We start from the raw sequence: 24,881 nt of genomic DNA on the forward strand, positions 1-24,881 counted from the left end.
TTGAGGAAAAAATGAACAACAGTTTAATCACTAGAACCCTAGACAACAGAGACGTGGGATCCATTCCCATAGGAATGAGCTGTGTTCCCTAAGGTGGCCAGAAAGATATTTGTTCACAAACAACAAACCTCTCTTTGTAACACACAGTCTGTGCTCGTGTACACGTACACTTCACACACACCACTCCATTTCCATGTTTGCAGTAAGTTTCAGTGCAATCCTTTGCTGCAGTCTGCAGTGGAGCAGGTACTAGGGTTGTCAGCTTTGAAGTCTGTTCATATTTCAGGACATTTGTCCTAGGGACACATGACTGCTGAGACTCTTCCAGGGAGTGCTTCTTATGAAAAGTCTGGAAGGCAGACAGCGAGTTCCTGCAGCCCTGGGTTTTAGAGGCTGTTCTGAAGGGTCCGTGAGAGCAGGTTTTCCCCTGGGGGTTCAGCAGCTGGGACAGGAGTAGAGACCGGTGCTGCTTGGGTTGGGGACTTCATGCATAACAGTGTGGAGTTCAACAGAAGTTCTTTATGTCAAACGTTTGTCAGGATCCAGTTTTATAAATAAAGCTAAACCAACAAAACAATAGATGATTGTAAGTCAACTGTTTTCCATTTGATGAGGCCAAGCAGGAAGACAGTAGGAAGGGATTGCTTGTATCTTTATCTTTCTACTCTCATTTCTCAGAAAACTAACTTTTGACTGGGGGTGGCGGTGCACACACTTAATACCAGCACATGGGAGGGAGGCAGAGGTAGGTGGATCTCTGTGAGTACAAGGTCAGCCTGGTCTCTATAGTGAGTTCCACGCCAGTCAGACCCTGTCTCAAAACTAAACAAACCAATTTTTGACTGTCAAAGGCCCTTCCCTCCCCTATACTCCACTATTTCATGGTCCATTAATACTTCTCTCAAGAGGAAGCCTGGGAAATGACACCTAACTGACCAACTGACATGGAAGGTTTTGTGAGCGTGCTGACAAGCTTTAACTGTAACCTGACAGCCCTGATACCCGAGAAGGGTGTCTCAATTGAGGGCTTGCCCCATCAGACTGGTCTGTGGGAGCCGACAGTTCTGGGCTGTCTAAGGCAGCTAGGCAGGAGCCTGCTTACTGAAGTAGTGTCCTTGATGGCTTCTGCCTAGAGTTCTTGCCCTGCTTCCTTCAGTGGTGGACTGTGACCTGAAGAGTAAGCTGAAGTAAACTTTTTCTTTCTCCAGACTGCATTTGGTCAGGGTGTTTTATCATAGCAACAGAAGCAATGTAGAAGAGAAAGAACTGGAATGGCGCTGCAAACCGACTGTGGATTCAGACCACTATGCCATCCTCCTCTCCCTTACCCATCGTGAAAAGCTGACACTTCGGGGAAGTGGACTTCTTAAACAGAGTATGAAAAGCATTATTACTTGTAAAGGGAAAAATCTACTAACTGGGACTACACTAACATTACAAACTTCTGTTCATAAAGAGATGTTTTAGAGCAAATAAAACCATTTTACACACTGGAGGATGTATGGAGTGTCTACCTATCCAACATAGGTTTAACCAAAAGTAACTATAGAACTCCTGGAAATTGGTGAAAACAAGAAAAAAGAGAATATGAACCAACAGGAATTTCACACAATGGGAAACAAATATGGTTATGAACATATGAAGACATATTCAACTTTAAAGGCTACCTGGTAAATGTAAATCTAAATGACACTAAGATTCCATTTTAGCCAGGCATGGTGATGCAGACCTTTAATCCTAGCTGTTGGGAGGCAGAGGCAGGTGGATTTCTGTGAGTTTGAGGCCAGCCTGGTCTACAAAGTGAGACTTTGTCTCAAAAAGAAAAAAAAATGTATTTTAAAAGCTTTTTTGGTAAAAATTGAAAAATCTGTCAACTGCTAGAGAAGACAGGGATCAAAAGAATGTCATACATTTGGGGGCAGCTTTTGACGACAAGGTGGGCTCCCGTGCAAAGCTGAGCACTTATACACTCTACAACCAGAAACTGTGCTTCTAGGCAGATGCCAAGCTCCTGCCGCGCAGAGGGCACAGACATGAACATGCCCAGCAAGTGCAGAGGCCATTATTAGATGAGCCAAGTCACTGCGGTGGGATGGCTAATGGAGCATTACTCAGAAGTGAAATAAGGGACCGCACAGCCCAGACCGGGACTGAATCTTAGCAACGTACAGTTAAATGAAAACCAAACCCAGAAAAGCCACACATCACTATCTCTTTCTACAAAGTTAACAATGAACAACTGAAGAACACACCCCTTAGATGTATGTTATTCTTTCTTTTTTGAGGTCTCCCTCAAAAAATACCAGATAGCTCATGTTGGCTTTAATCTCATAATCCTCCTGCCTCAGACTCCCGAATGCAGGATTATGATTATGAACCATTTTACTCAACCATTTTTTTCTTTTTATTTCTATCTTTTTCTTTTTCTTTTTTTTTGGAGACAGGATTTGTCTGTGTAGCCCTGGCTGTACTAGAACTAGACTGGCCTCAAACTCAGAGATCTGCCTTCCTCTGACTCCTGATTACTGGGGCTAAAGGTGTGCACTCCTACACACCTGGTAGACTCAAGCATTCTTAAGGAAATTTTAAAAATAAAAGCTAGAAGCTACAAAGTAATACAAGCTACTAAATTCAAGATCAGAGTTATCATTAAACAGGAAGAAAAGATGGGGTATGTAGAGATAAAATACAACTAAGAGTCTGATTCCTATTTGGTGGTAGGCCCTAGGGTATTATTTATTATTATGTTTAGTAGATGAATAAATAAAAGATGAACAGCTATATTCCAGTGGGGACCACGTCATAACTCAAGAACTACGATTAGCATAAACAAGTGCACTAGATAATGTAGGAAAATGCAACTAGAGCTGGGTAGGCCACCTGCACCTGAAACTGAGGCTTCCAGGGCCCTGCCTGCAAAGTCCTGTTGGATGCAGTGCTCAAAGTATGAACAGGAGGCATTTCTAGGTAAGATTTCTGGCTCGCTGCCTACAGAGAGCTCAGTAGGAAGGAGCCTGCATCTCTAAGTCAGCAGAAATAGGTTGTGGTTTCTTTTCTCATCATAACTAAAATTTCAGGTTTATACCAAATGTTGAATTTTTTTTTTAAATAAACTGGGCTTCTTTTAAGTTTTGGGACCCATTAAGTTCAACTCCCTTCCCAGTAATCATTTCTCATGTCTTACTCTCAGGATATACACAGGGCCTACAGTAAACTGCCCACCCAGTCCCCTTTCCAGAATAGTCTCTGTGCCCTCCCAAGAGCTGTCTATGTACATGCAAATAATCGTAGACACTTGCCTATTCTCCCATTTCATAGTTTTTACTCTGGAACAATTTCAAGTTTATAGAAAAATTGTGAAGTTGGCACAAAGGTATATCTCTCTCCAAACTACTAGAGAATAATTTAGCAAAGTGTGCATAAAATGACTTTTCAAAAGTTATTACACTATTTGGAAGAACAACAGACTGGGAAAACCCACATGTCCACTGAGTGTCTCTAGCTCCCGTGTAAGCACAGGATTTAATTACGATTTTCTCCCTCTCTGTGACTGTGTCAGAGTGAGCCTGCGCCCATCACTGCTGCCATGCTCCCGGCACACCTTTCTTGGGTTTTGGCATCTTGTGGTGAGCTACTCCCTTGTGATATATCCTCCTTATCCTGTCCAGGCTGACACTGCTGGCCACTGTTGCTGCTCTTCCTTGGTGTATGTGTGTGGGTCTCCCTGTCCCTGGGCTTACCTCATCTAAGTCTACATAATGGCTCTTACAATAAATACAGGGAGGGAGGGGAGCAAAGGGGAGAAATGGAAGGACTTCTGCCTTTCACTCTAGGCCAGTGATATTGACTTAGATCTCTGCCCCGCCCTCTCTGGCTCTCACCCAGTATATGTTAGTAAACTCGCTTCACAGCATAAACTGGGGAAGAGCTGTAGTTCTTTAGCCAGTTTTCCATGGAAGTGAGTCAATACTTTGTTCTTTTTTTTTTTTTTTTTGCAGTTGCAAGTAAGGGATGCATAGTACTTGAAGCCTAGCAACCTCCTATGATACCTATGAGATTCAGTCCTGGAGCTAGATCAAATGTTATCTCACCTCTAGTTGTAATAGATATTGGTGAATAGGTCCTTCACTAGCAATAGGTAAGAATGCCTTTAGCCACGGGGCTGGGTGTGTACCTCAGTGAAAGAGTGCCTGCCTAGCGTGTCCAAAGCCTTGGGGTTTGATCCAGCACTGAACCTCCCCCGCCCCAAAGAAAAACAAAAAGAAAACCTAAGTCAGGTGTGGCGGGTGGTTCAAGCCACACTCAGAACTCAGGCAGTAGAGGGGCAGGGTCAGGAGTTCAGGGTTCTCCTTTGCTGCGATTTCAAGGCCATCCCAGGCTACGACAACCCTGTTTCAAACACTCAAACTAAAACCCAATCCAAAACATTTAACTTGTTTTGTGTGTTCTGAAATGAAAGCAGAAGTAACCTTGAGCCAGGCCAACCTCCCAAACCAGAGACAGTGCAGTTTCTCACCTGTTGCCTGTGTGTATAACGTCTTCTCATCAACACTCTGAACAGTACAGGAAATAAAAAGTTTCCTTCCTTCAGTCTTACTGAGTTGGCTGGTTACCACCACAACAGAACCAAGGGGGATAGGTCTGCAGAAGGGAAGAAAAAAAAACAACAACATTTTTTTTTGGTTAAATCTGACCACCAGGTGCACGACAGGGTGGACACACACCGATGTTAACGTGCTGGCTGTCTTAGCTGAACATCCCTTAAGGGCTCTGACACCAACAGTCTCTCCTGTCCCTCCTGCTTCCTTTCTCCCACACTCCTGCCTGCAGGGCATTCTAGGGCATATGTTCCCAGACTGCCCTTCTGGGCTTCAGTTCATAGACCAGGATTCCAGCTGTTTGGGCAGACTTTCCATTCGTAGATCCAGAGCCTAGTCTGATGCTAGTGGCAGAAAGAAGTGAGAACAGGGGGTAGTCCTTGTCAGTGTCTTGTTATCCTCAGAATTTCTCGGGCCAGTTAGATGACTCAGTAGGTAAAGAATCTTGCAGCCAAGCCTGAGTTCAATCCCTGGGCCTGTATGGTGGAGGGAGACCCTGAAAGTTGGCCTCTGACCTCTACATGCATGTTATGGTATACATGTACCCCACCTTAGACATAATAAATACATACATATAATTAAAATTTTTTTATTGACTTATTTTTAAGAGTACTTGCTGGCAACAACCTTATTATTCTAAGTCAGTGTTCCACAGTTGAGTTGTCCAATGTGGTAGTCACATGTGGCTACTGACCACTTGGAATGTGGCTAGTATAAATGAGAAACTGAATCTTACAATTTATTTCATTTTAATTAATTTATATTTAGATTTAAACAGCTATATGTGACTAGTGGCTAGTCTTTTGGGGAATCCTGGAGGTAGAGTACCACAATGAGAAAGAACTTTCTTTGAAGATCAGAGTTCTGTTGGTTGATGCAAAATCTCTGTTCTACAGCACTGCCATGTGGATGAAGGGACTCTAAGACACATGGAAGTTGTCATGTGATTGCCCCTGGCCCAGTCTTCCCTCCCATCACCTTTTAACACGCCATTCCATGAGCTCTCCTGACCCCGCTGCTGAAGACGCCAGGCTTTGCTCTTCTATTGGTGTCTATTCAACATCCGCCAAGGTCCTGGGGACATCTGGTGTTCTTACCTGCCCAGCATCTCTTTTTCTTTTTTAAAATTTCTTTTTAAGATCTTAAAATTATGCTTGTTTAATTGTGTGACAGTATGTGCAGGTGAGTGCAGTTCCCCAAAGAGGCCAGACAAGGACACTAGATCCCCCAGACCTGGCTACAGATAGTAAATACCTAATGTGGGTGCTGGGAATTGAACTCAGATCCTCTGCAATAGCAGTACGTGCTCTCAACCTCTGACCCACCTACCCAGTCCCCCTTTAAAACGTCTATTTATTTGTTTATCTACTTATTGTGTGTAAATATGTAAGGGCAGACATATATGTTTCATGAGGATTGCTTGCTTGCAAAGGAGCCTGTCTCTGCCTCCTGCTTTAATGGAGGAGTTCTGGAATGATGGACTCCTGCCATGCCCAGCTTGATTCTGTATTTTGAAGCTGTTTTTTCTGTACCTACTACTACTTTTTTTGGTACAGCTGATTTTTGCTGATCTTAGTTTTCTTCTGGTTGGTTTTGTCTCATGTATTTTCCTTTCTTTAAAACTTTTCTGTGTCAGGCTAGGCACAGAGGTGCATAACTTAGATCCCAGCACTCAGGAGGCAAAAGTTGGAGGATCTTTGTGAGTTTGAGGCCAGCCTGGTTTATATATGGTGTTCTAGGCCAGCCAGGGCTATTTATACAGACCCTGTCTCAAAAAACAAACAACTTTAAAAAACTTTTTTTTCTGTATTGTTTTAAAATGTTTCATGCTTCTCAGATTTTTATATTAATTTCAATCTTATAATCTGTGTTTGGACTGATGTTTGGTCAGTTATTGCACTGACTTATTTCTGGTACTATCTTACTTTGCTTTTTCTTTGATTCACATTTTCTGAACTTTTTTCTTGTTTTAAAAATTGAGTTATTTTCCTATTTATTTGTACTTTTCTATTTGTATTTCTATTTGTATTTTTCTATTGCTTTCTGTATTAATTATCACTCACTTTAATTTTTGCTCACTACTAAAAATTAATTAATTATCACTCACTATTGAAAAATACAAGGCATCCCTTGCCTTCTCCCCAGCTCTGTCTTGTTTTAGTGTTTTAGCTTCTTGCTGCTCTCCAGATGCAGACATAGCCTTGCAGGTGAGTCCCATGTCCTGTACACGGACCATGTGTTTGCTCACGTTGTCTTCCGTCACTGCTTTCCTTCCTTCTGTAGTTTTCTGTATGCTCCATGGACATTGCCCTAGTTTTCCATAACCTCTCTTAATTTTTGTTTCGATGAAAACAACTTGACTTTGCCCTCTGAACCATGCTGGACCATGGTTCCGAGCTGGCCCAGTATGCTGTGGAGCCTCTTCTGCAGCTATGGGTTTATTGCTAGGGTAATGGCGCCCTCTTGCTTCCAGAAACAGCTCTTCTACGTGTGCTCTTTTGTCTCTGGTGCTTTTTAGGACTGTATAACTAACTTCTCTATAACAATATAATGCCTTACTGTCATTTATCCTAATTGATAATTATTGTATTTTTTAATCATTTTTCTACTGTTTCTTATTAGAGTTTTGATCTGTTTCCATTATATCTCAACTCCTTTTCTCTCTATACTGGATTCAAAGCATCTCTCTCCCTCCCCTTATTCTTAAAATGATTCCAAACCACCATTAAACATATTAAATTGCCAGCTCTGAACACATCAGTAGTCCTAACAGCCTTCTAGAAAAAGTGTTCTCATCTCTTATTGGATGAGCCACCTGAGGGTCAGAGAGTAGGCAACGCTGTATCAAACTGAATCCATGTCAATCTGACTGAATTCTGTTTTTCCTCTTTATTTACACTTGGTGTATCTGCCATTGGTTTAACTGCGGTGGACATGTTAATAAAATTGTGGGGTACACTTGATGTCTCACTGACATAGCGGACTGGGTGAGTATCGCTGACCACCACCACGGAGCACACAGCCTGCTGTGTGGGATCTGGAACAAATCTTAACAAAGGAGGACTGTCTGTGGTGAGGAGTGATTTGAGGCTTCACTGGCTGTGAGATGATAAAGGCCATGAGTGAATTTTCAGGGCAAACACAGGCAGGGTTTAATTGTACATTTTAGAGGAGCAAGTTTGCTGAGTGTGAGACCAACTGCTACACGCTGATCTGAACTGCTGAAAGGAGAGAAAGAACAAATGTAACCTAAACTCCCAGGGAACAAAAGACATACAGCTAGGGATGCCCCCACCCATTCCTCTGTTTCTTTCAAAGAGAAGGAGCAAACTCTGCTTTAAGTAACTGTAGTGGACGAGCATTAAAGAATGACTTCCCAGGCACTAAGGATTCACTTCCATAGCCTTCGTGTGGCGGTTAGAGACAGACATGCCACTCCGGGAGGGGAGAGTGGTTTGAGACACAGTTTATCTGTATGGCCTGGTGGCCTTGAACTCACTCTAAGACCAGGCTGGTCTCGAACTCAGAGAACTCTGTCTCTGTGCCCCGAGCTCCAGGATTAAAGGTGTGTGCCATCTCTGCCCAGCCTGACTTTCTAAACAGATTCAAAGAAAAGGTTTTGAGCTCCACGGGGCATTGTGACTGCAGGTTCATTTCCTTAGTTCTACGTTTCTGGTCACTTTCAGTTGTATTATCTAAGCCCCTTTGCTCTTTAAATAATTTTGCCTTCACATCAAAGTTCTACTGAATTCCACAATAAATCTAATTAGTAACCTTTACTTTCTTTTTCCTTTCATTTCCTTGAGCATCTCACATGGTCGTGTGCATCTGGCTGTTATCCCATGAGGACAGCTAAAGTCCTTGAGGATCTAAGTTTGTTTTTGCTTTTGTTGATAATCTTTAAAACTTTAAAAAAAGTACTTTCATCTTTTATTTCTGTTTATATGTCTATACAGGTGTATGCCATGTATGTAAAGGTGCCTGCAGAGGCCAAAGGAGGATGTCGGAGCCACCCAACATGGGTGTAACTGCTGAGCTGTCTTTCCAGCCCAATACTCACTCTTATGTATGTATGCACATATGTATGTATGCATGTATTTGATGTAGAATCTGCTTATGCTGAAGGAAGAATATCCTTGAGTATTATTTTCTGCCACATAGAATCGGGAAGTCTAGTGGTGAGCTTCCGGCCTGATACGTCATGAAGAGGTTATAGGCTCAGACACCTCCCCTTTCAGTACCATCAGTTTTCAATTGTTTTGTCCTCAATGTATTTAGAGACAATGAAAAAGTTCAGATAGATTGGCTGGAAACTGAGATGGCTAAGGTGAGGTTTTGCTTCTTAAAAGTAAAAAGGCTGCAACCCTCATAAAGTTCCAATGTCATTGTTTTGTTTTCTCCTTGTAGAATTAAAAAGGCAATTCTGAGACGTATGTGGGAACAGAACCAAACCCATTAGAGCAATCTTGAGAAAGAAGAAAGCTGGAGTTAAATATTACTTGATCTCAGGATATCTTACAAGGCCAGATAATTAAAACACAGTCACAAACCCACTCACATACAGCCTATGTTCCTGTGTGGTGAGCATATCTGAGTGTAAGAGACTACATGGAGAAAATGGGGGCCACTCTCCATTTTATTCAGGGTCTTACTGAACCTAGCGGTCACTGACTTGCTTAGACTATCTGGTCAGCAAGTCCCAGGAGAGCCCCCACCTCTACCTCCCCGCACTGGAATCACAGTTATATGGTGCTATGCCTAACTTCTTTTTAGAGTGGGTGCTGGGGTTCTGAACTCAGACCCTCTGCACGCACAGCGAGAGAGAACTTTACCAACTGAGGTGACCTTTGACAAGGGTGTCAAGAAACACAATGGGTAAGATACAATCTCTTTAATAAATAGAAAAACTGGATATCTGCAAGAGAGTAGATGTAGACCCACATCTGTGGGGGCTGAATGGCTGAGGACATCCTTTCCTGACTGTTTTTAGATGATAAATTTCAATCTTGCCTAACTTTAATTCGAAGTTACTATTATTGGCCACTAGAGAGGAAGAAATTAAAATAACAATTCTCTGTTTTTGTTTGAAGGAAGGTAAGGGACAGGGGGAACTACAAAAGAAGGCAAACAGCTCTGTCTTTTTTCTAACTGGACCTCTGGGTTTGGCAAACTACAGCCCACTGGCTATTCTTCTTTCTAAGTCAGTTTTACTGGAACACAGTTATTCTTATGCACTATCTATAGCTGCTCCTGTACTTTCATGACTGGGTTGAAAAGCTGTGTCACACACTACACAGACCACATATATAAAATATTAACAGAATTTCTATAGGATGAAGCTAGTCTAATACATCTATGTATTATCTATAGAAAATTAACTTAAAACCGATGAAGCATGGCTTCCAAAAACTAGTACTCAAGTAATACGGCTTTTGTGATATGTAAAGGGGAGATGTTTAGTAACTTACGTACTATATGTTTGTGGTGGTAACCCCCAAGCTTCCCTTGAGACTTCATATTTTGAAGCCTTTGTTCTTACACTCTGTTGTTGACCTATAGCTCACTCTCTATTCCTTGCTAGAAGCCGTTCTGTTGTCTGGTGTGGGAGTGTAGCTGGATGGTGATGATCACGCTGAACTTTGCCTCTGATGCAAATCAAACTCATCTTATTTCCACTCATTTCTCTGTGTAAAGTTAGGAGGACCCTTTCTCTCTCTTTTTTAATATGTAGGGACTATTTGGACTCCATCCAGATCTTACTGAGTGAGATGCTCAGCTGGCTGGAGCACCTGCTGCTGAGCCTGACGGCCTGTCTGTAATCTGTGGGATCCACATGCTAGGAGACAGCTGACTCTTACAGGTTGTGCTCTGATTCTATATACACAACATGGCACACACGCCTTTTCTCACATGTATACAAATTAATAAAAAAATAAAAAGAAATTATTTCCTGGGTGATGCTTTACTCAAACACAGACAGCCAGGGCAGTTCCCATCCTATAACTGGAACAGAGTTCAGTTACTGATGGAAGGAATAATTCTGAAGCATGACTCTCTCTTCCCAGAATTTCTTTGTGCAGTTTGGTGGAAGCTACTCTTTGAGAGCTGAGGCTTGGTGGCCTCCTCACTGTCCTGCTTCTCCATCTCCCTTGCTAGTGACTCAGGATCTGCTGCTGGAGAATCTGACTTAAGAACATAAGGAGAACTATCATGGACTTACTTTTTATAGTTGATGTTGAGGTTGGCTGTCATGGCAACTCCCTCAGCAAATGCACACGTGCCAGTAGTAACATCAATGATGGTTGCAATGGCACCTCCATGAACAAATCTACCCACAACAGCAGCAGAAGAGAAAGTTTCAGAAGGTCAGGAAATAGCTTCTCAAGATATAAATTATTCGAGTGTCTTTATACATTTACCTCATGTTCAGTGTATTTAATGTTTATATATATGTATATATATATGTATACGTGTACACACACACACATACACACACACACACACACACACACACACATCTCCTTACTTTATTCTTAGCAGAAAGGATACTTGTAATAAAACTGGAGTTTGGTACTGATCATATTATAGAATGAAAAGCTAAACTTTAATTAGAAAACATTTAAAAGTTTAGAAAGTGGGGCTCAAGAGTTAAGAGCACATAGTCTTGCAGAGCACCCAAATTCAGTTCCCAGCATCCACACTGGGTGGCTCACAACTACCTGCAACTCCAGTTCCAGGAGGATTGAACACCTCCGGATTCCTTTGGTACTGGCACTCACATGTGCCGACACACACACACACACACACACACACACACACACACACACACACACAAACGTTTAAAATAATAATAATAATAATAATAAAAGGAATCTTTAAAGTTTAGGAAGTGCAGATAAATAGAAGGAAGACACCTCTAAGCCCTTAACACTACCATCAAGCCATGGCAAAGCATTGCAAACACGTTCACCGTACTCTGCTGCTCTAGGTTCTATAATATGTTATATGCGTCATTTAATACTATGTCAAAATTTTGAAATTTAACATAGATAATATTCAACTAGTGTGTTATAAGCATCTTTCTATATCAATAAATATGTATTTATATTGGCATTTTAATGTTGTCTTTGTAGTCCCTGAATATGTGAGAATAAAACCCTTTCTGCTCCATGCTGCTAGGAGAGCTCTTACCCAGGTACCCCTTGCAGGTGAAGACCTCCTTGAAACAAGCAAACCATCCTCTTCTCCACTTTATTATAGAACAACGCATACTCAAAGCCCAGGCCTTCCTCTAAGCTTCTGCTGAACTGTTGGGCCTTTGACATTTGTTCTTCATTCATAAACCTGGGGTCTGTAAAGAAAATAAGGGTATGGGACAGGAGGGCAAAAAACAGACAGGAAAACACATGACAGAACTAAGCACCTGTGCCCTGCTAAAATCATATGTGGGTAGATAACTGATTGAAATGTCAAAGAAAGGAATGGAAAGGTCACAAGAAACAGTGGCTAGAGATGGAGTTTAATTGGCAGAGTGCTTGCCTAGCAGGCACAAAGCCCTGGGTTCCCACGCTCCAGCACCACATAAAACGGTGTGTGGTAGTACATGGCTGTAATGTTGGAACTTGGGAGGTAGAAGCAGAAAGATTAGAGGTTCAAGGCCATTCTTGGCTACATGGTGAGTTTGAAGTCAGTCTGGACTACATAAACCTTCTCTCAAAACAAACTAAAACTAAAACAAACAAAATGAACAGAGTATTAACAGAATGCAAACTTTCTGGGACAGCAAAAAAAGCATATATGCAAACATACACGGACAGAGTAAAAAAAAAAAAGCAAAGTACCTACATAGACATGGCAGTTAGCGAATCTGGCACATCAATGGTAGTGGACTCAAGTGTGGTTTAAACAGAATTTAGCAAGAATGAACAATCCGACAGTAAGGAAATGGTTTTCCTGGCAGATGTGAATTTACCCTGCTATCCTGAATTAGAAACAGAGCTAGTTTAGCCTAATAAATCACCATCTTTGTGTCAGAACTATGTGGCCCTGAAATCAATTTAAGAGTTTAACATATCTAGTCAAGATTATCAAATTATAAGGTAGCTTATAAAAATGGGGAAAATAAGTAAAACACATTTGTTAAGAGAATTTGAACGTCTACCCCTGTTTAACTGAGGCAGAATCTGCTCTTTGACAAGACTCGCAGGGTTTCACATCTGGGTTAAAACCCAAGACAGAAGAGCGCTGCGGCTGTAAAGGAACACCGGAAGATTGGCACTCCTGGTGGGAGGAGGGCTCTGATGGAGGCCAACTTTACACTATAAAATGAATAATGCCTACCAAAACTGGCATGTAGACCAGTGACAGTTTCCATACATATATCATTCCCGCAAAGCTGAGCAGGTAGAAGCCAGGCTGCATTAAGGGCATTCAATGAATCGTGTGATGTCAGAATAACTGTAGTAAAAACAACAACACCACTTTTATAGTGCTAGCGATTAGACCCAGGGCTCTGGGTGCACCAGCCAAGTCATCTACAGTTAATCCTGTGGACTGGGGTGGGGCTGGTTTCAGTTAGAACAGGGTCTCACCGTGTAGCCCAGGATGGCTCAAACTCTCATCCTCCTGTCTGAGCCACCTGAATATCAAAACTATAGACATCCTCTCCCATATCCAGCATGAAAATTTACCTTTAAGTAATTTATAATAGTTAAAATTTAATAATGCAACCTACTTAAAAGTTAACTTTTCCCTTTATTGATAAAAGAATAATTCTTGGCTCTGGCTGAAGAGACAGAAATCTGAAAATGACCAACTATTCTTGGTTAAAGTAATTTGACTTTTGTTTCATTTATTCCTCCAGCCATGAGAACACCAAGGCATGGGAGGATAAAGTATTTTGCCCAAACTCACACAGATTTCTATGCTGCGAAGAACCAGAATTTCAACCTAAACTTGCGAGACTAAGTGCGGTGGTTAGTATCTTTGTTAATCTGACTCAAGCTAAAGTCATTCGGGAAGAGGAAACCTTAACGATGGAGGGGCAGCCTCCATCATTCTGCCCACAGTCAAGCTTGGGGGATATTTTCTTGATTAGTGATTGGTTTGGGAGGACCCAGCTCACAGGCTGAACAAGCCATGCAGAGGAGGTCGTCAGGAAGCAGCCTTCCTCTGTGGCTTCCGCCTGAGTTCCTGCTTCCCTTCACGATTTTGGCTTGTAAACAGTAAACATAAAATAAACCCTTTCCTTTTCAACTTGCTTTAAGTCACGGTGTTTACAGCAACAGAAAGCAAGCCAGGACCTGAAGTTCCAACGATTAAATCGAGAACTGGTCAGCTTTTCAATGGCTCCTAAGGCCATGAGATCGAAGGGGCTTACAATGATGATGACTATTATGTACTGAGAAATGGGTGCACCCCATGAGAGTCTGGTGGCGGAGTGTTCCCGAGAGACTAGTATGAGCAACACAGCTGTGGCAGGTCTGCCTGCTTCCGAGAAAGATGTGGCAGGGAGCAACGCCACAAGCAGGCCAAGGGAAGGGGACACAGCGCAACGACCTTTATTCATGGTCAGTTCATTCGTGCAGGTTAGAAACAGATCAAGCTCGGGTACAGGGAGGAGGGGACAAGAGTGAGGAGAGCTTGGAAATGCCCTTCTGCTGGCTTCCACTTTCATTTAGTGAAACAGGGAGGGAGACCTGCTGAGAGTGAGGGGGAAGAACTAGAGGTGTGAGTGGAAAGGAAGCAGGACGCAGGCATCCAGAAGAGCAGGGTTAGTAGACTAGGGAAACAGGGACAGGCTGCCAGGAAACATTAAGGGCTAATTAGAAGTCATCAAATATTGTGTAAACTCTCAGAGAATTAATTAAAATAGTTATTTAATACAAAGCGTGTTAAAAATAAAACCAAACAAACAACCCAGAATGACGGGAAGTGTAATTTGTGGGTGTTAGGTATGAGGTAGGTTGTCTTTGGGTTTGAAGTCTGAGAGATTAGAGGGTGTGCTGGCTAGTTTATGTCAGCTTGACATTAGCTACAATGTCAACTCGACATAAGCTAGGGTCATCAGAGAGGAGGGCGCCTCAGTTGAGGAAATGCCTCTGTAAGATCTGGCTGTAAGGCATTTTCTTAATTAGTGACTGATGAGGGAGGGTCCAGCATCTCATGGATGATGCCACCCTTAGCCTGGTGTTCTATAAGAAAGCAGGTTGAGCAAGCCATGGGGAGCAAGCCAATAAGCAGCACCCCTCCGTGGCCTCTGCTCCTGCCTCCAAGTTCCAATCCCACTTGAGTTCCTGTCCTGACTTCCTTCAGTGATAGACTACAATGTGGAAGTAGAAGGCAAATAAACCCTTTCCTCCCCAACTTGCTTTTGGTCATGGCATTTCATCATAGCAATAGTAATCCTAAGACAGAGGGTAATTCAAGTGTTCTGATCTTATCAAAGGGAAGAGGCCAGATTTTGAAATAAAGAGAAAAGAGATTGATGATGTCAGCTTTAAGATTCTAGGTTGGGAGGATTTTTTTTTTTTAATGTTTTTTTGAGACAGGGTTTTTTGTGTAACAGTTCTAGCTGTCCTAGAACTAGCTCTTGTAGACCAGGCTGGCCTCAAATTCACAGAGATCCACCCGCCTCTACCTCCCAAGTGCTGGGATTAAAAGCCTGCGCCACCACTGCTTGCTTAAAATTAAGACCTTTTGTTTGCTTGTTTGTTTCTGTTTTTTCAAGACAGGATTTCTCTGTGTAGCTTTTTGAGCCTGTCCTGGAACTCGTTCTGTAGGCCAGGCTGGTCTCGAACTCAAGTGCTGGGATTAAAGGCGTGCGCCAACACCGCCTGGGATCATCTTATTTTTGATGTTTTCTTTTCTCTCACAACCCACAGAATTTTGTGGATTTCTGGCCTATGACAATGGGGACTATAGAACCCACAGTACAATTGCTTCCTAACCTCCTTCCCATTTCCCTTGTTTTTTCTTTCTCTTCTCAATCCCTCCTTGCTCTGTTTCCTGTCACTCCCTTCTCCCTTCCTCCCCACTCTGAAATGGGGTCTTACTATGTAGCCACTGCTGGTCATGAATGGGACATTGTGACCCAAGCTGGCTTTGAGCTCATGATCTTCCTGCTTCAGCCTACTGAGAGGATTACACACATGGAAGACTTACCATGTCTGGCTCTTCCTTCTCTTAAGTAATAATTAGTGCTTTAATCTGTTATGCTTTACATTGATTTTCAAATATTACTTATGGGAAAGTGGCTGTTCTTACCAACAAAACGGGTTTGGAAGTTTTTAAGGGTTTGAGTAGAACTTTGTCTGTATGAAGGCAAACGTTTCCAGGAGCCATCTTCACATTTCTTCATGAACTGGTCAAAGAGGAGTCTTAGGTCCTTGCTCCAGCTGGGGTTTGGGAGACCATAGTCCTTGGGAATGATTTTCTCAGAGGAAAATAACCTCTAAAAGACAAAGAAGAATAGGAGGTATGTGCTATTTCATATTTTCTACAACTTCCTAAGACTACCGTGCTGCTTTTCTTACTGCTAGAAGATGATCACTTCAAAGTGGCTGGGAACTTCAGAGCTCATTTGACCTACACCCCTTCATAGAAATGATAGAATGACAAAGGGTCAGCGATTTTCCCAACTTCTCTCAGCTAGTTACTGGTACAGATAGTATTAAGCCAAGGTGAGACAGTCACCAGAGATAGAGAGATGGACAGGTGAGATATACATGGGGTGGTAGTTTGAACGTAATTGGTTCCCATAATCTCATAGGGAGTGCACTATTAGGTGTGGCTTTGTTGGAGTAGGTATGGCCTTGTTGGAGAAAATGTGTCACCACATTTGGGGGTAGGCTTTAAGGTTTCCTATGCTCAGGATACCATCCAGTGTCTCAGACCATTTTCTGTTGCCTGCAAGACGTAGGACTCTCGGCAACTCTGTCAGTATCATGTATGCCTACACATCACCATGTTCCCAACCATGATAATAATGGACTGAGCCTCTGAACTATAAGTGAGCCACACCAATTAAATGTTTTCCTTTATAATAGTCACTGTGGTCATGGTGTTTCTTCACAGCAAAAGAGACCCTAACTATGACACACAGGAAGCTGGAACACAAGAGAATGGTAGTATGTGGCTTTGACCTGAATACTGATAAGTGGAAATTAGCCATCTGGAAAGAGTAGCATATGTAAAAATAAAACCAATAAACCAAATAGCAACAACAAAATCAGTGTGTGCAAACGTAAGGAGGCATGAGACAGTTTTGAAAGTTTTTATTACTCTATGCAATAGAAACTATTGTCTGCATTGTACAGATGATAAAATTAAGGTCTAAAAGAAGCTAGGTGCAGTGTAAGAGAAGGAGCAGAAGGATACGGAGGTATAGGCAAAGCCTCAATGCTAAGCTAACTGGTTTGAGTTCTATCTGCAGCACTCTCCGATTATTTAAGCAGGGAGTGACGTGCTCAGATTTGGCCATAACAGGAAAGAGAATGGTAATGTTCAAGATTACATGGAGGATTCTACTTGGAGGCTATTGGGGGTAACTCAGCAAGAATTGTTAGATCATAAAGCAGAACTCAAGAGACTACTTCCATAAAGCAAATGAAGGAATAGGATAAACACTATGGACAATCCCTGGTGTATGAATGGCAGGCACCATGGAGTAAATGACAGTTAATTACAAAAAAGAATACAAGAGGGACAAGGAGGAAGCTCAGAGAAGAGAGGCTGGTGTCATGGTAACCATGACTGTCACTCATGATATTTCTCTGGAGCACTGAGCATTGCCACCATTCCAGTCAACTTCCGAGATGTAGAGGACTAGGAAGACAGAGTGTCATCTATGAAGAGCATAAAACATGCTCATAGGGAGCAAACAGGGAAGGCCAGCAGAAATCTCAGGACAGTTAAGATTAAAGAAGGCATCAACCATGTGGCAAAATTGTAAACGTCATTCAGCAGACTTTTTTCCTCTTTTTATACTGCTCATGCCCATTGAAGTTGCTATCTGTTTGTTGGGGAATATTATTTTAAGGTGTGTGACTGTTGTTTATGCTTCATTTGCTTAGGCAAATGTAAAGCTGTGGTTCGTTGCCCATCTGTAACACCTGATGGTCCTAATAAAGCGCTAAATGTTCAATAGAGAGACAAGAGCAAGGATGGGGGGGGGCTGGCAGAGAGTATAAACAGAAGGAGACCTCTGGACGCAGAGAAGGAGCAACGAGAGAACAAGGGAAGGAGGACGTCAGGGGCCAGCTACCCAGCCAGTCACGGAGTAAGAGTGAAAGTAAGATATACAGAAGTAAGAAAAAGAAAAGCCCAGGGCAAAATGTAGTCGGAATAATTAGTTAAGAAAGGCTGGAAAGAAACAAGCCAAGCTAAGGTCAGGCATTTATAACTAAGAGTAAGCGTCCACGTATGATTTATTTGGGAGTTGGGTGGTGGACCACCAAGAGTCAAAAAGCTAAAAGAGTAATAAATCACACTATATCTATTCTTTTACTTTTCATTGAGAAAAGTTTTAAAGGAGTGGAAAGATGGCGAAAGCCAGAGGATCCAGGACTTTGCCATGAGGTTGTGTTTCCTAGTATACAGCAGTAATGTCGCCCCAACATGACTGCCCAACGTGAGCTGAACAAGGATGGCAGCAATGGACATGCTAAACTACACAGTGACCACAGAGAACCACAGGCAACTGAGTAAAGCTGGGATTGGGAGGAAGAGGCGGTCCTCCCCAGGGAAGAGCACACCAATTGGTTGTCCAGTCCCGAACAGTCAGTGCTGAAACATGCAGACAAGTAATATTACATGGACTCAACAGTTATATCTGCGATTATGCATGCATACATAAATACACATAAGCACACAAGAACAACTGATGATAAAAGAGGTGAATTTAAAGGAGAGGGAGGAGGGTACTTTGTGGTGATACTTAGTTTGTCATCTAACAAATAAAGCTTGCTTGAAGATCAGCGGGCAAAGCTAGTCATACTAGTTAGCCATAGAGGTCAGGCAGTGGTGGCACACACCTTTAATCCCAGCGCTGGGGAGACAGAGGCAGACTGATATGTGAGTTCAAGGCCACTCTGGGCTACACAAGATTGAATCAGTCTAAAAGAGAAACAGAGGCCTTGATCCCAGGACTTGGGATCCCGTGCCTTTAATCCCAGCACTAGGGAGGTGGAGACAGGAGTGATGTGGCTGGGCTGAGAGAGGAACGTTAGGCGGGAGGAGACAGGAGCTCAGAGCTCTACAAGTCTGATGACTTGTAGAGACAGAATACCCCAATAGGTCTGAGGATTTCATAGAGAGAGGAACTAAAGGCTGGCCACTCTGCTTCTTTGATTTTTCAGCTTTCACTGCCCCCCTATATCTGACTATGGGTTTTTATTATTAAGACCAATTAGAATTCATGCTACATCATATGAGAGGGCTTACAGGGTAAAATGGAAGGGAGAAATGTATTTAAATATTTAAAATACAATCACAAAATAAACAAAAGTTTTATTTCATTTTGTTTTTGAGACAGGGTGCTGCTATGTAGCCCAAGCCGGCCTAAAGTCTGTGATCTTCCTGCCTCCCAAATGTGGAATCACAGGTATGTACAACTGTGTCCTGTCTGAGAGTCTTATTATTTATTTATGAGATCAGGTCTCACTATAAAGCCCTGGATGGCCTGGAATTCATTATGTAGATCTGGCTGGCTTTGAGCTCACAGAGATCTGCCTGCCTCCGACTCCGCCTCCCTGGCGCTAGGATTAAAGGTGTGCATCACACCATACTAGCTCTTTGCAGGAATCTCTTCTCTTCTTCCACTGTGGGATCAAACTCATGTCTTGAGGATTGATAGCAGGTACCTTTACCCAACTTGCATTTTGCAAGCACAGTACCTCCACCCTCTCTCTGCTGTCTCTCTTATTTATTTATTTATTTATTTATTTATTTATTTATTTCGGGATAGGGTCTCACTATATGTAACCTTGCCTGGTTTGGTACTCAACGTATAGACCAGGCTGCCCTTGAACTCAGAGAGCCACCTATCTCTGTCTCCCGAGTGCTGGCATTAAAGGTGTGTGTCATCATTCCTGGCACATTTTCATCTCTTTAAACATCTAACATTTCTTGGTTCTAGTAACTCTCAAATGTCTTTCTTTTCCTTTATAAACTATATAGTAGGGGTTTGGGGAGATGGCTTGGAGATGGCTCTGGGTGAGAGGTGTTTGTCTGCAAGCACGAGGACCTGGGTTTAAATCCCTGCACCCATGGAAGCTGGCCATGGCTGAATGTGCCTGTAACCCCAGCACTGAGAGTGTGGAGACAGGTAAATAAGAGCTTGGTGGCCAGACAGCCTAGCCAAAATATTCAGTTTCTACATCAATGAAAGACTCTGTCTTAAGGCAAAAGTAAGGTGCAGAGTGATAAAGGAGGAATACTTGACAGCCTGTCCTCGGCTCTGTACGCATGGGTGTGCCACACAAGTATATAATAGGGCTTGGGGATACAGCTCAGTGGTAGAACACCAATTTGACCTGCCCCCCCAAAAGAACATACCTCTATATAATAAACCACTGTAAACTATAACTACCACCCACCTGTGCTGTGGTGTTTATACTCATGTGACTATATTTGATATTGGTTATTCAGCCTCTATATTCCTTCTACCCTTACCTGTTTCTCCCCTTTCTAGTCTCTAGTAACCAGTACTTTCTGCTTCTATGACATTAGCTTTTTTTTTAATTCCCAGAGTTCTTCAAATAAAAATTTCCTTAATATACTCTTAATCTGAAAAATAAATTTTCTGTGTCACCATTTAAAATTATTTAGTATTCACTTTTCTGTGTTCTTAGTCTTCGTATCAGCACATGTGTGTGTATATGTATGGTATATGTGCATGTGTCTACTTGGGTGTACTTGGCATACATGTGAAGGATATCTCACGTGCTGCTCTGCTATACCTTTGACATAGGATCTTTCATTGAACCTGGAACTAGGCTGGTGGCCAGAAAGCTCTGGGGATCCTACTATCTCTACCTGCCACAGTGTTACCCACTCAAATGACCATGCTCAGTTCATTTCTGTGTACGTGTCTGTGTGAGTGTAGGCAATGTGTGTGCGGGTACCTGTGGATACCAGAAGAGGGTGTTGGCTCACCTGGAGCTGGAGCTGTAGGCAGTTGTGAGCCATCCTGTGAGGCACTCTGGAAGAGGAGAATGACTGTTTGGATGAGAAGGGACTCTACAGGCTCATATATTTTAATATTTGGTTCCCAGTTGGTTGAGCTATTTGGGAAAGATTAGGAGGTATGGTTTTCTTGGAGGAGGTGTGTCAATGGGGGAGGACTCTGGGACTTTTAAAGCTCACATCATTCCCAGTTAACTCTCTTTGCCTCCTACTTACAGTAAGAAAATAAAGTCTCAGCTACTGCTGCAGCATGATGCCTGCCTGCAGCCATGCCTCCTACCATGATTGTTATGAACTCATTCTCCAGAGCTGTAAACCCCAAATATGTGCCTTTTTCTATAAGGTGCCTTAGTCATGGTGTCTTCAAAGTGTCTTGGCTCCACTCAGAACTCTTAAATAAGAAACCCCAGCTTGGAACAGTTCTAAGATCCTTTTATAGGCTAATGAAATACAGTTAATTGAAGACTTTTAAAGCAATCAGAAGAACTCCTGGGCTCTCCTACCAATGGAAGGTTTTTTTTTTTTTTTTTTTTTTTTTTTTTAGACAGTGTCTCACTATGTAGCTGTTCTGGAACTCATTATGTAGACCAGGCTGGCCTGGAACTCACAGAGCTCTACCTACTTCTGCTTCCTAAGTGCTGAAATCAAAGGTGTGTTCCACCATACCCAGTCTGATTTTAACTTTTAAATATAATTCAAAAATTTTTCCTTAAGTTCTATAATGTGCCCTGTTTTTATACCAGGGACAGGAAAGACAAAAAGAAAAGATCTAGGCCCTGCCTTTAATTGTTAGTAGTCTCAGATATGGAAATATTACTACAGACATAGAGATACAAGAGCTTTCAGGGAATACTTAAAAGCAAATAAGCAAACAACACACATCAACAACAACAAAAACAACAAACCCAGAGTGATTTCTTGCAGCTAAAGTTCATGAAGGTGAGAACTAGGGTTACACTAAGCAAAGACACAGAGACTAAAATGACTATATGACACACTAGATTGACAAGACAAAAGCGGAATCACACCACAGGTCTTAAATTTAACCTTCTAGGTCAATCAATGGTTTAAAGAATTAGTGTGAAAGGTGATTTTAGGTAGCACAAGGACAAACACTGATGTATATTTAAATATTACATATAACATAATATGTAATTACAGTAATAATAAAATCCTTTATATATATATATCACAGAAGAACATGAGTAGCACTTCACACTTGTTACATCACAAATATTTTTACTTAGGATGAAGCTACTTAAAGAGGCAATCATGGGGCTGGAGAGATGGCTCAGTGGTTAAGAGCACCAGGATGCAGGTTTGATTCCCAGCACCCACATGGCCTCACAACTGTCTGGACTCCACTCCCAGGGGATCCAACACCCTCCTCTGGCCTCTGTAGGCACTGCCATATATGGTTACAGAACATAGAGAACATGAGACAACACACAGAAATTTTAAAACTACTTTTCTTTTTTTAAGTAAAAGACAATCATATAAAAATTTCACGAAGGTGATACTTGAGTGTTGAAATGCCTTTTTCCATGATGAGCCTTCAGCAAAGGAACAACATTGGTTTTCAGAAAGTTTCATCAAGTGAAAAAACAGTGAGAAGAAAAGGGAAAGAGGCCAAAGGTTGTTATAAAGGTCTAGGTCAGAACGGTCCACAGCACAACTAGGTACGGAGGAATAAGAAGAAAAGGTTTAAGTGACAGTCAGCACCAGAACCCAGGGAAACGGGAGTTGCTAACTTCAGGAAAGAGAAAGCACTAGAGTCTTGGGTGACTCCAGAGCTGTGGCTTTGATGGCATGGTTAGAAGAAAAAGATGTTTGTGAGGGTGGAAGTGTGGGTCAGAGAGAACGGGTTTGAGGGATGCTGAGTTACCTTAGATGGACAATGTTGGTGGGAAACAACTCAGTTTTCAGTTCAAAGAGGCGAGAACTAAGAGCTACTTGCAGTAAATGCACTTGTAAACCTACAGCACAGTCGTGACTGAAGGATGAATCCAAGGGTCATTACCCTTTGTTCTCAGTAGAGGAAAGGTCATGCTTGATCTTTAGTTACAGATTTATCAAGGTTGGACTTGTAAGAAAAGTTATGACCTTTTATACCTCCTTAAAGATGTAGAGCCTATAAATACTAACGCTTAATTGTTTCCAGCACAGACTGCCAGGCACCAACACGTAACTAAAGAAACTAATTCATCTTTGTGGTTGTATAATTAGCACAATGCATTTTCCTTTCTAGTGGGCAAGATGGTACCTGATTAATAATCTGCACTCATTATTCATTTAAAATTGTGTGTACGTGTGTGTCTGTCCACCACTGAGCTATACCTTCAGTTCTCACTTACTATCTAGCAGGAAGCTGCAGCAGCTTGAGAGAGATGCCACAGTCATCTAACAACCAAAGTTCGCTTTCAGTTCTTGCTCAATAGAGAGCTGTTCCCTGTTGTTCCTTAGTCATGTATTTAACAAAATACAGGCATTTGAATTTAGCAAACTGACTCCATTCTCCCAAACTAGACCTTGGGAGGAAAATTCTTTTCTTTTTCCTTATCTAACTATAATATGTCTTACTAATTATCAATGGCCAGACAGGCCATTATGTAGGGCCCAGCCAGGACAGGCTCAACAGAGACCACTCAGGCACCACCCAGGAACAGACCATCCAAAGGATGGTCCCAACCATTGCAGATAGGATCATCTGACGTCCAGCACAAACCTATCCCCATTTCACCAGGGCACCCCTAGACAAATGTCAGTCAACCACGGGTGCTGAACCTTAGAAATCCCTCACCTCAAACTCTGCTAGTATAAAAAACCCCACCCCAGTTGACCTTGGGGTTCTCTGATAGTACCAATGAGTTGGACACGGAGAGTCGGAGTTCGAACTTGAATAAGAATAAAGGCTCTTTGGCTTTACAAATGGGACTCGGTCTCCTTGTTGGTTTTGGGGGGACTCTGCGGATCTGAGCGTAACAATGCCTGGAATATTGTTGGAGCTCAACAAGTACTGACCGCATCAGTGAAACAAAGTAGGGATATAAATAAGGGCAGGGGATTATTTAAGACTTACATTCCAGGCATGCTATACGCTTCCCTTGCATTATCTAATTTAACCTTATAGCATCCTCTAAGATGATGAAAATGGGTTAGAGAGGGCGTAATTGATTATCTGACAGTCGGAAGCCTTTTCCCTTGTTGGTTATAATGAATCAGAGACCATCAGGATTAGATCCTGGAAAGGTTAAGTGCTCTTCTCCAGTGGTCTATAATGGCTGGCTCTTACACAGGTTTCTTGGGTGACCTTGTTAACCATTCTTATTACATCAGTAGCAGTAGCTGTCCTATCTCTGCTGACCTTTCTCAACCTCGAGTTACGTTCCCTTCCCGATCTCCCGATTTGAATCTCAGGGCTGAGGAGCCGGCGCCCCGTTACAGCAGAGGATCGGCTGCCTTCCCCGCTTGCCTCCCGGCTCGCACCATCACCGGGGCGACCCGCGACTCACCCACACTGCTCCGGGCCTCCTCGCAGGCGGGACACCAAGAGCGCGCAGGCGCGTAGCGCAGCTTCTTAGCATCGCTCAGGCCGAGGGCAGGACGCCGCTGTTTCCTCTCACCCAGAAAGAGCCGCATAACCACACACGCCGACACGCCGGCTCCGGACTCTTAGCTGTGGAGGCGGGCGGAGGGCGGAGCCGCGCGCCGCGGGCGCTGCCGGCGCCTCCCCTAGACCGGGCGGACCGACTCTCTGCCGCCGCCCGCCTTTGGTTCCGGGACACTTTGCGCCCGGCTCCCTGTCGTGGTTTCCTCTGGCACAATGTCCCCAGGCAATTAGCACTCCACCTCAGCGCCTCGGGCGGACAGGAGTGGACAACCTTTGGGAGCGGGTTGCTGGTGTGGAAGTACTGTCTTCCTTCCGGTGCAGGGCACCTTTAAAATTGTCAGTACGTCCGGGCGGTGGTAGTGCACGCCTTTAATCTCGGTACTTAGAAGGCAGAGGCAGGTGGCTTTCTGCATTTGAGACCAGCTTGGTCTACAGAGCGAGTTCCAAGATAGCCATGGATACAAAGAGAAGCCCTGTCTCGTCTCAAA

General features: G+C 42.8%; 1 protein-coding gene across 2 annotated transcripts; it reads right to left on the reverse strand.

Moving 5' to 3' along the window:
* Window positions 1-24,472, reverse strand: Them4 (thioesterase superfamily member 4). Of its 2 annotated transcripts, XM_085678000.2 has the most exons (7): window positions 24,296-24,408; window positions 20,754-20,799; window positions 15,864-16,050; window positions 11,790-11,949; window positions 10,819-10,926; window positions 4,517-4,641; window positions 1-560 (listed from the first exon to the last, which is right to left on the reverse strand). In XM_085678000.2, exons 2-7 carry the CDS (start codon window positions 20,784-20,786, stop codon window positions 520-522), a joined length of 654 nt encoding a protein of 217 aa, XP_085534126.1. In that variant the 5' UTR covers window positions 20,787-20,799; window positions 24,296-24,408; the 3' UTR covers window positions 1-519. The 2 variants fall into 2 exon arrangements, with proteins under 2 accessions (XP_085534126.1, XP_048283903.1); XM_048427946.3 differs by lacking the exon at window positions 20,754-20,799 and having other exon boundaries at window positions 24,296-24,472.
* Window positions 24,473-24,881: the final 409 nt, after the last annotated feature.

The sequence above is a fragment of the Myodes glareolus genome, chromosome 17 (assembly GCF_982192425.1).
Source record: "Myodes glareolus chromosome 17, mMyoGla1.1, whole genome shotgun sequence".
NCBI classification, from domain to species: domain Eukaryota; kingdom Metazoa; phylum Chordata; class Mammalia; order Rodentia; family Cricetidae; genus Myodes; species Myodes glareolus.

What these genes read in the sequence shown, in the direction of transcription:
- Them4 (XM_048427946.3), bottom strand. Translation starts at nt 24,367, where the DNA reads ATGCTAAGAAGCTGCGCTACGCGCCTGCGCGCTCTTGGTGTCCCGCCT. An exon ending in GGAGGCCCGGAGCAGTGTGG is followed by an intron (nt 16,051 to 24,295) that starts GTGAGTCGCGGG and finishes TTTGTCTTTTAG; the next exon opens with AGGTTATTTTCCTCTGAGAA. An exon ending in CTTCCAAACCCGTTTTGTTG is followed by an intron (nt 11,950 to 15,863) that starts GTAAGAACAGCC and finishes TTTTCTTTACAG; the next exon opens with ACCCCAGGTTTATGAATGAA.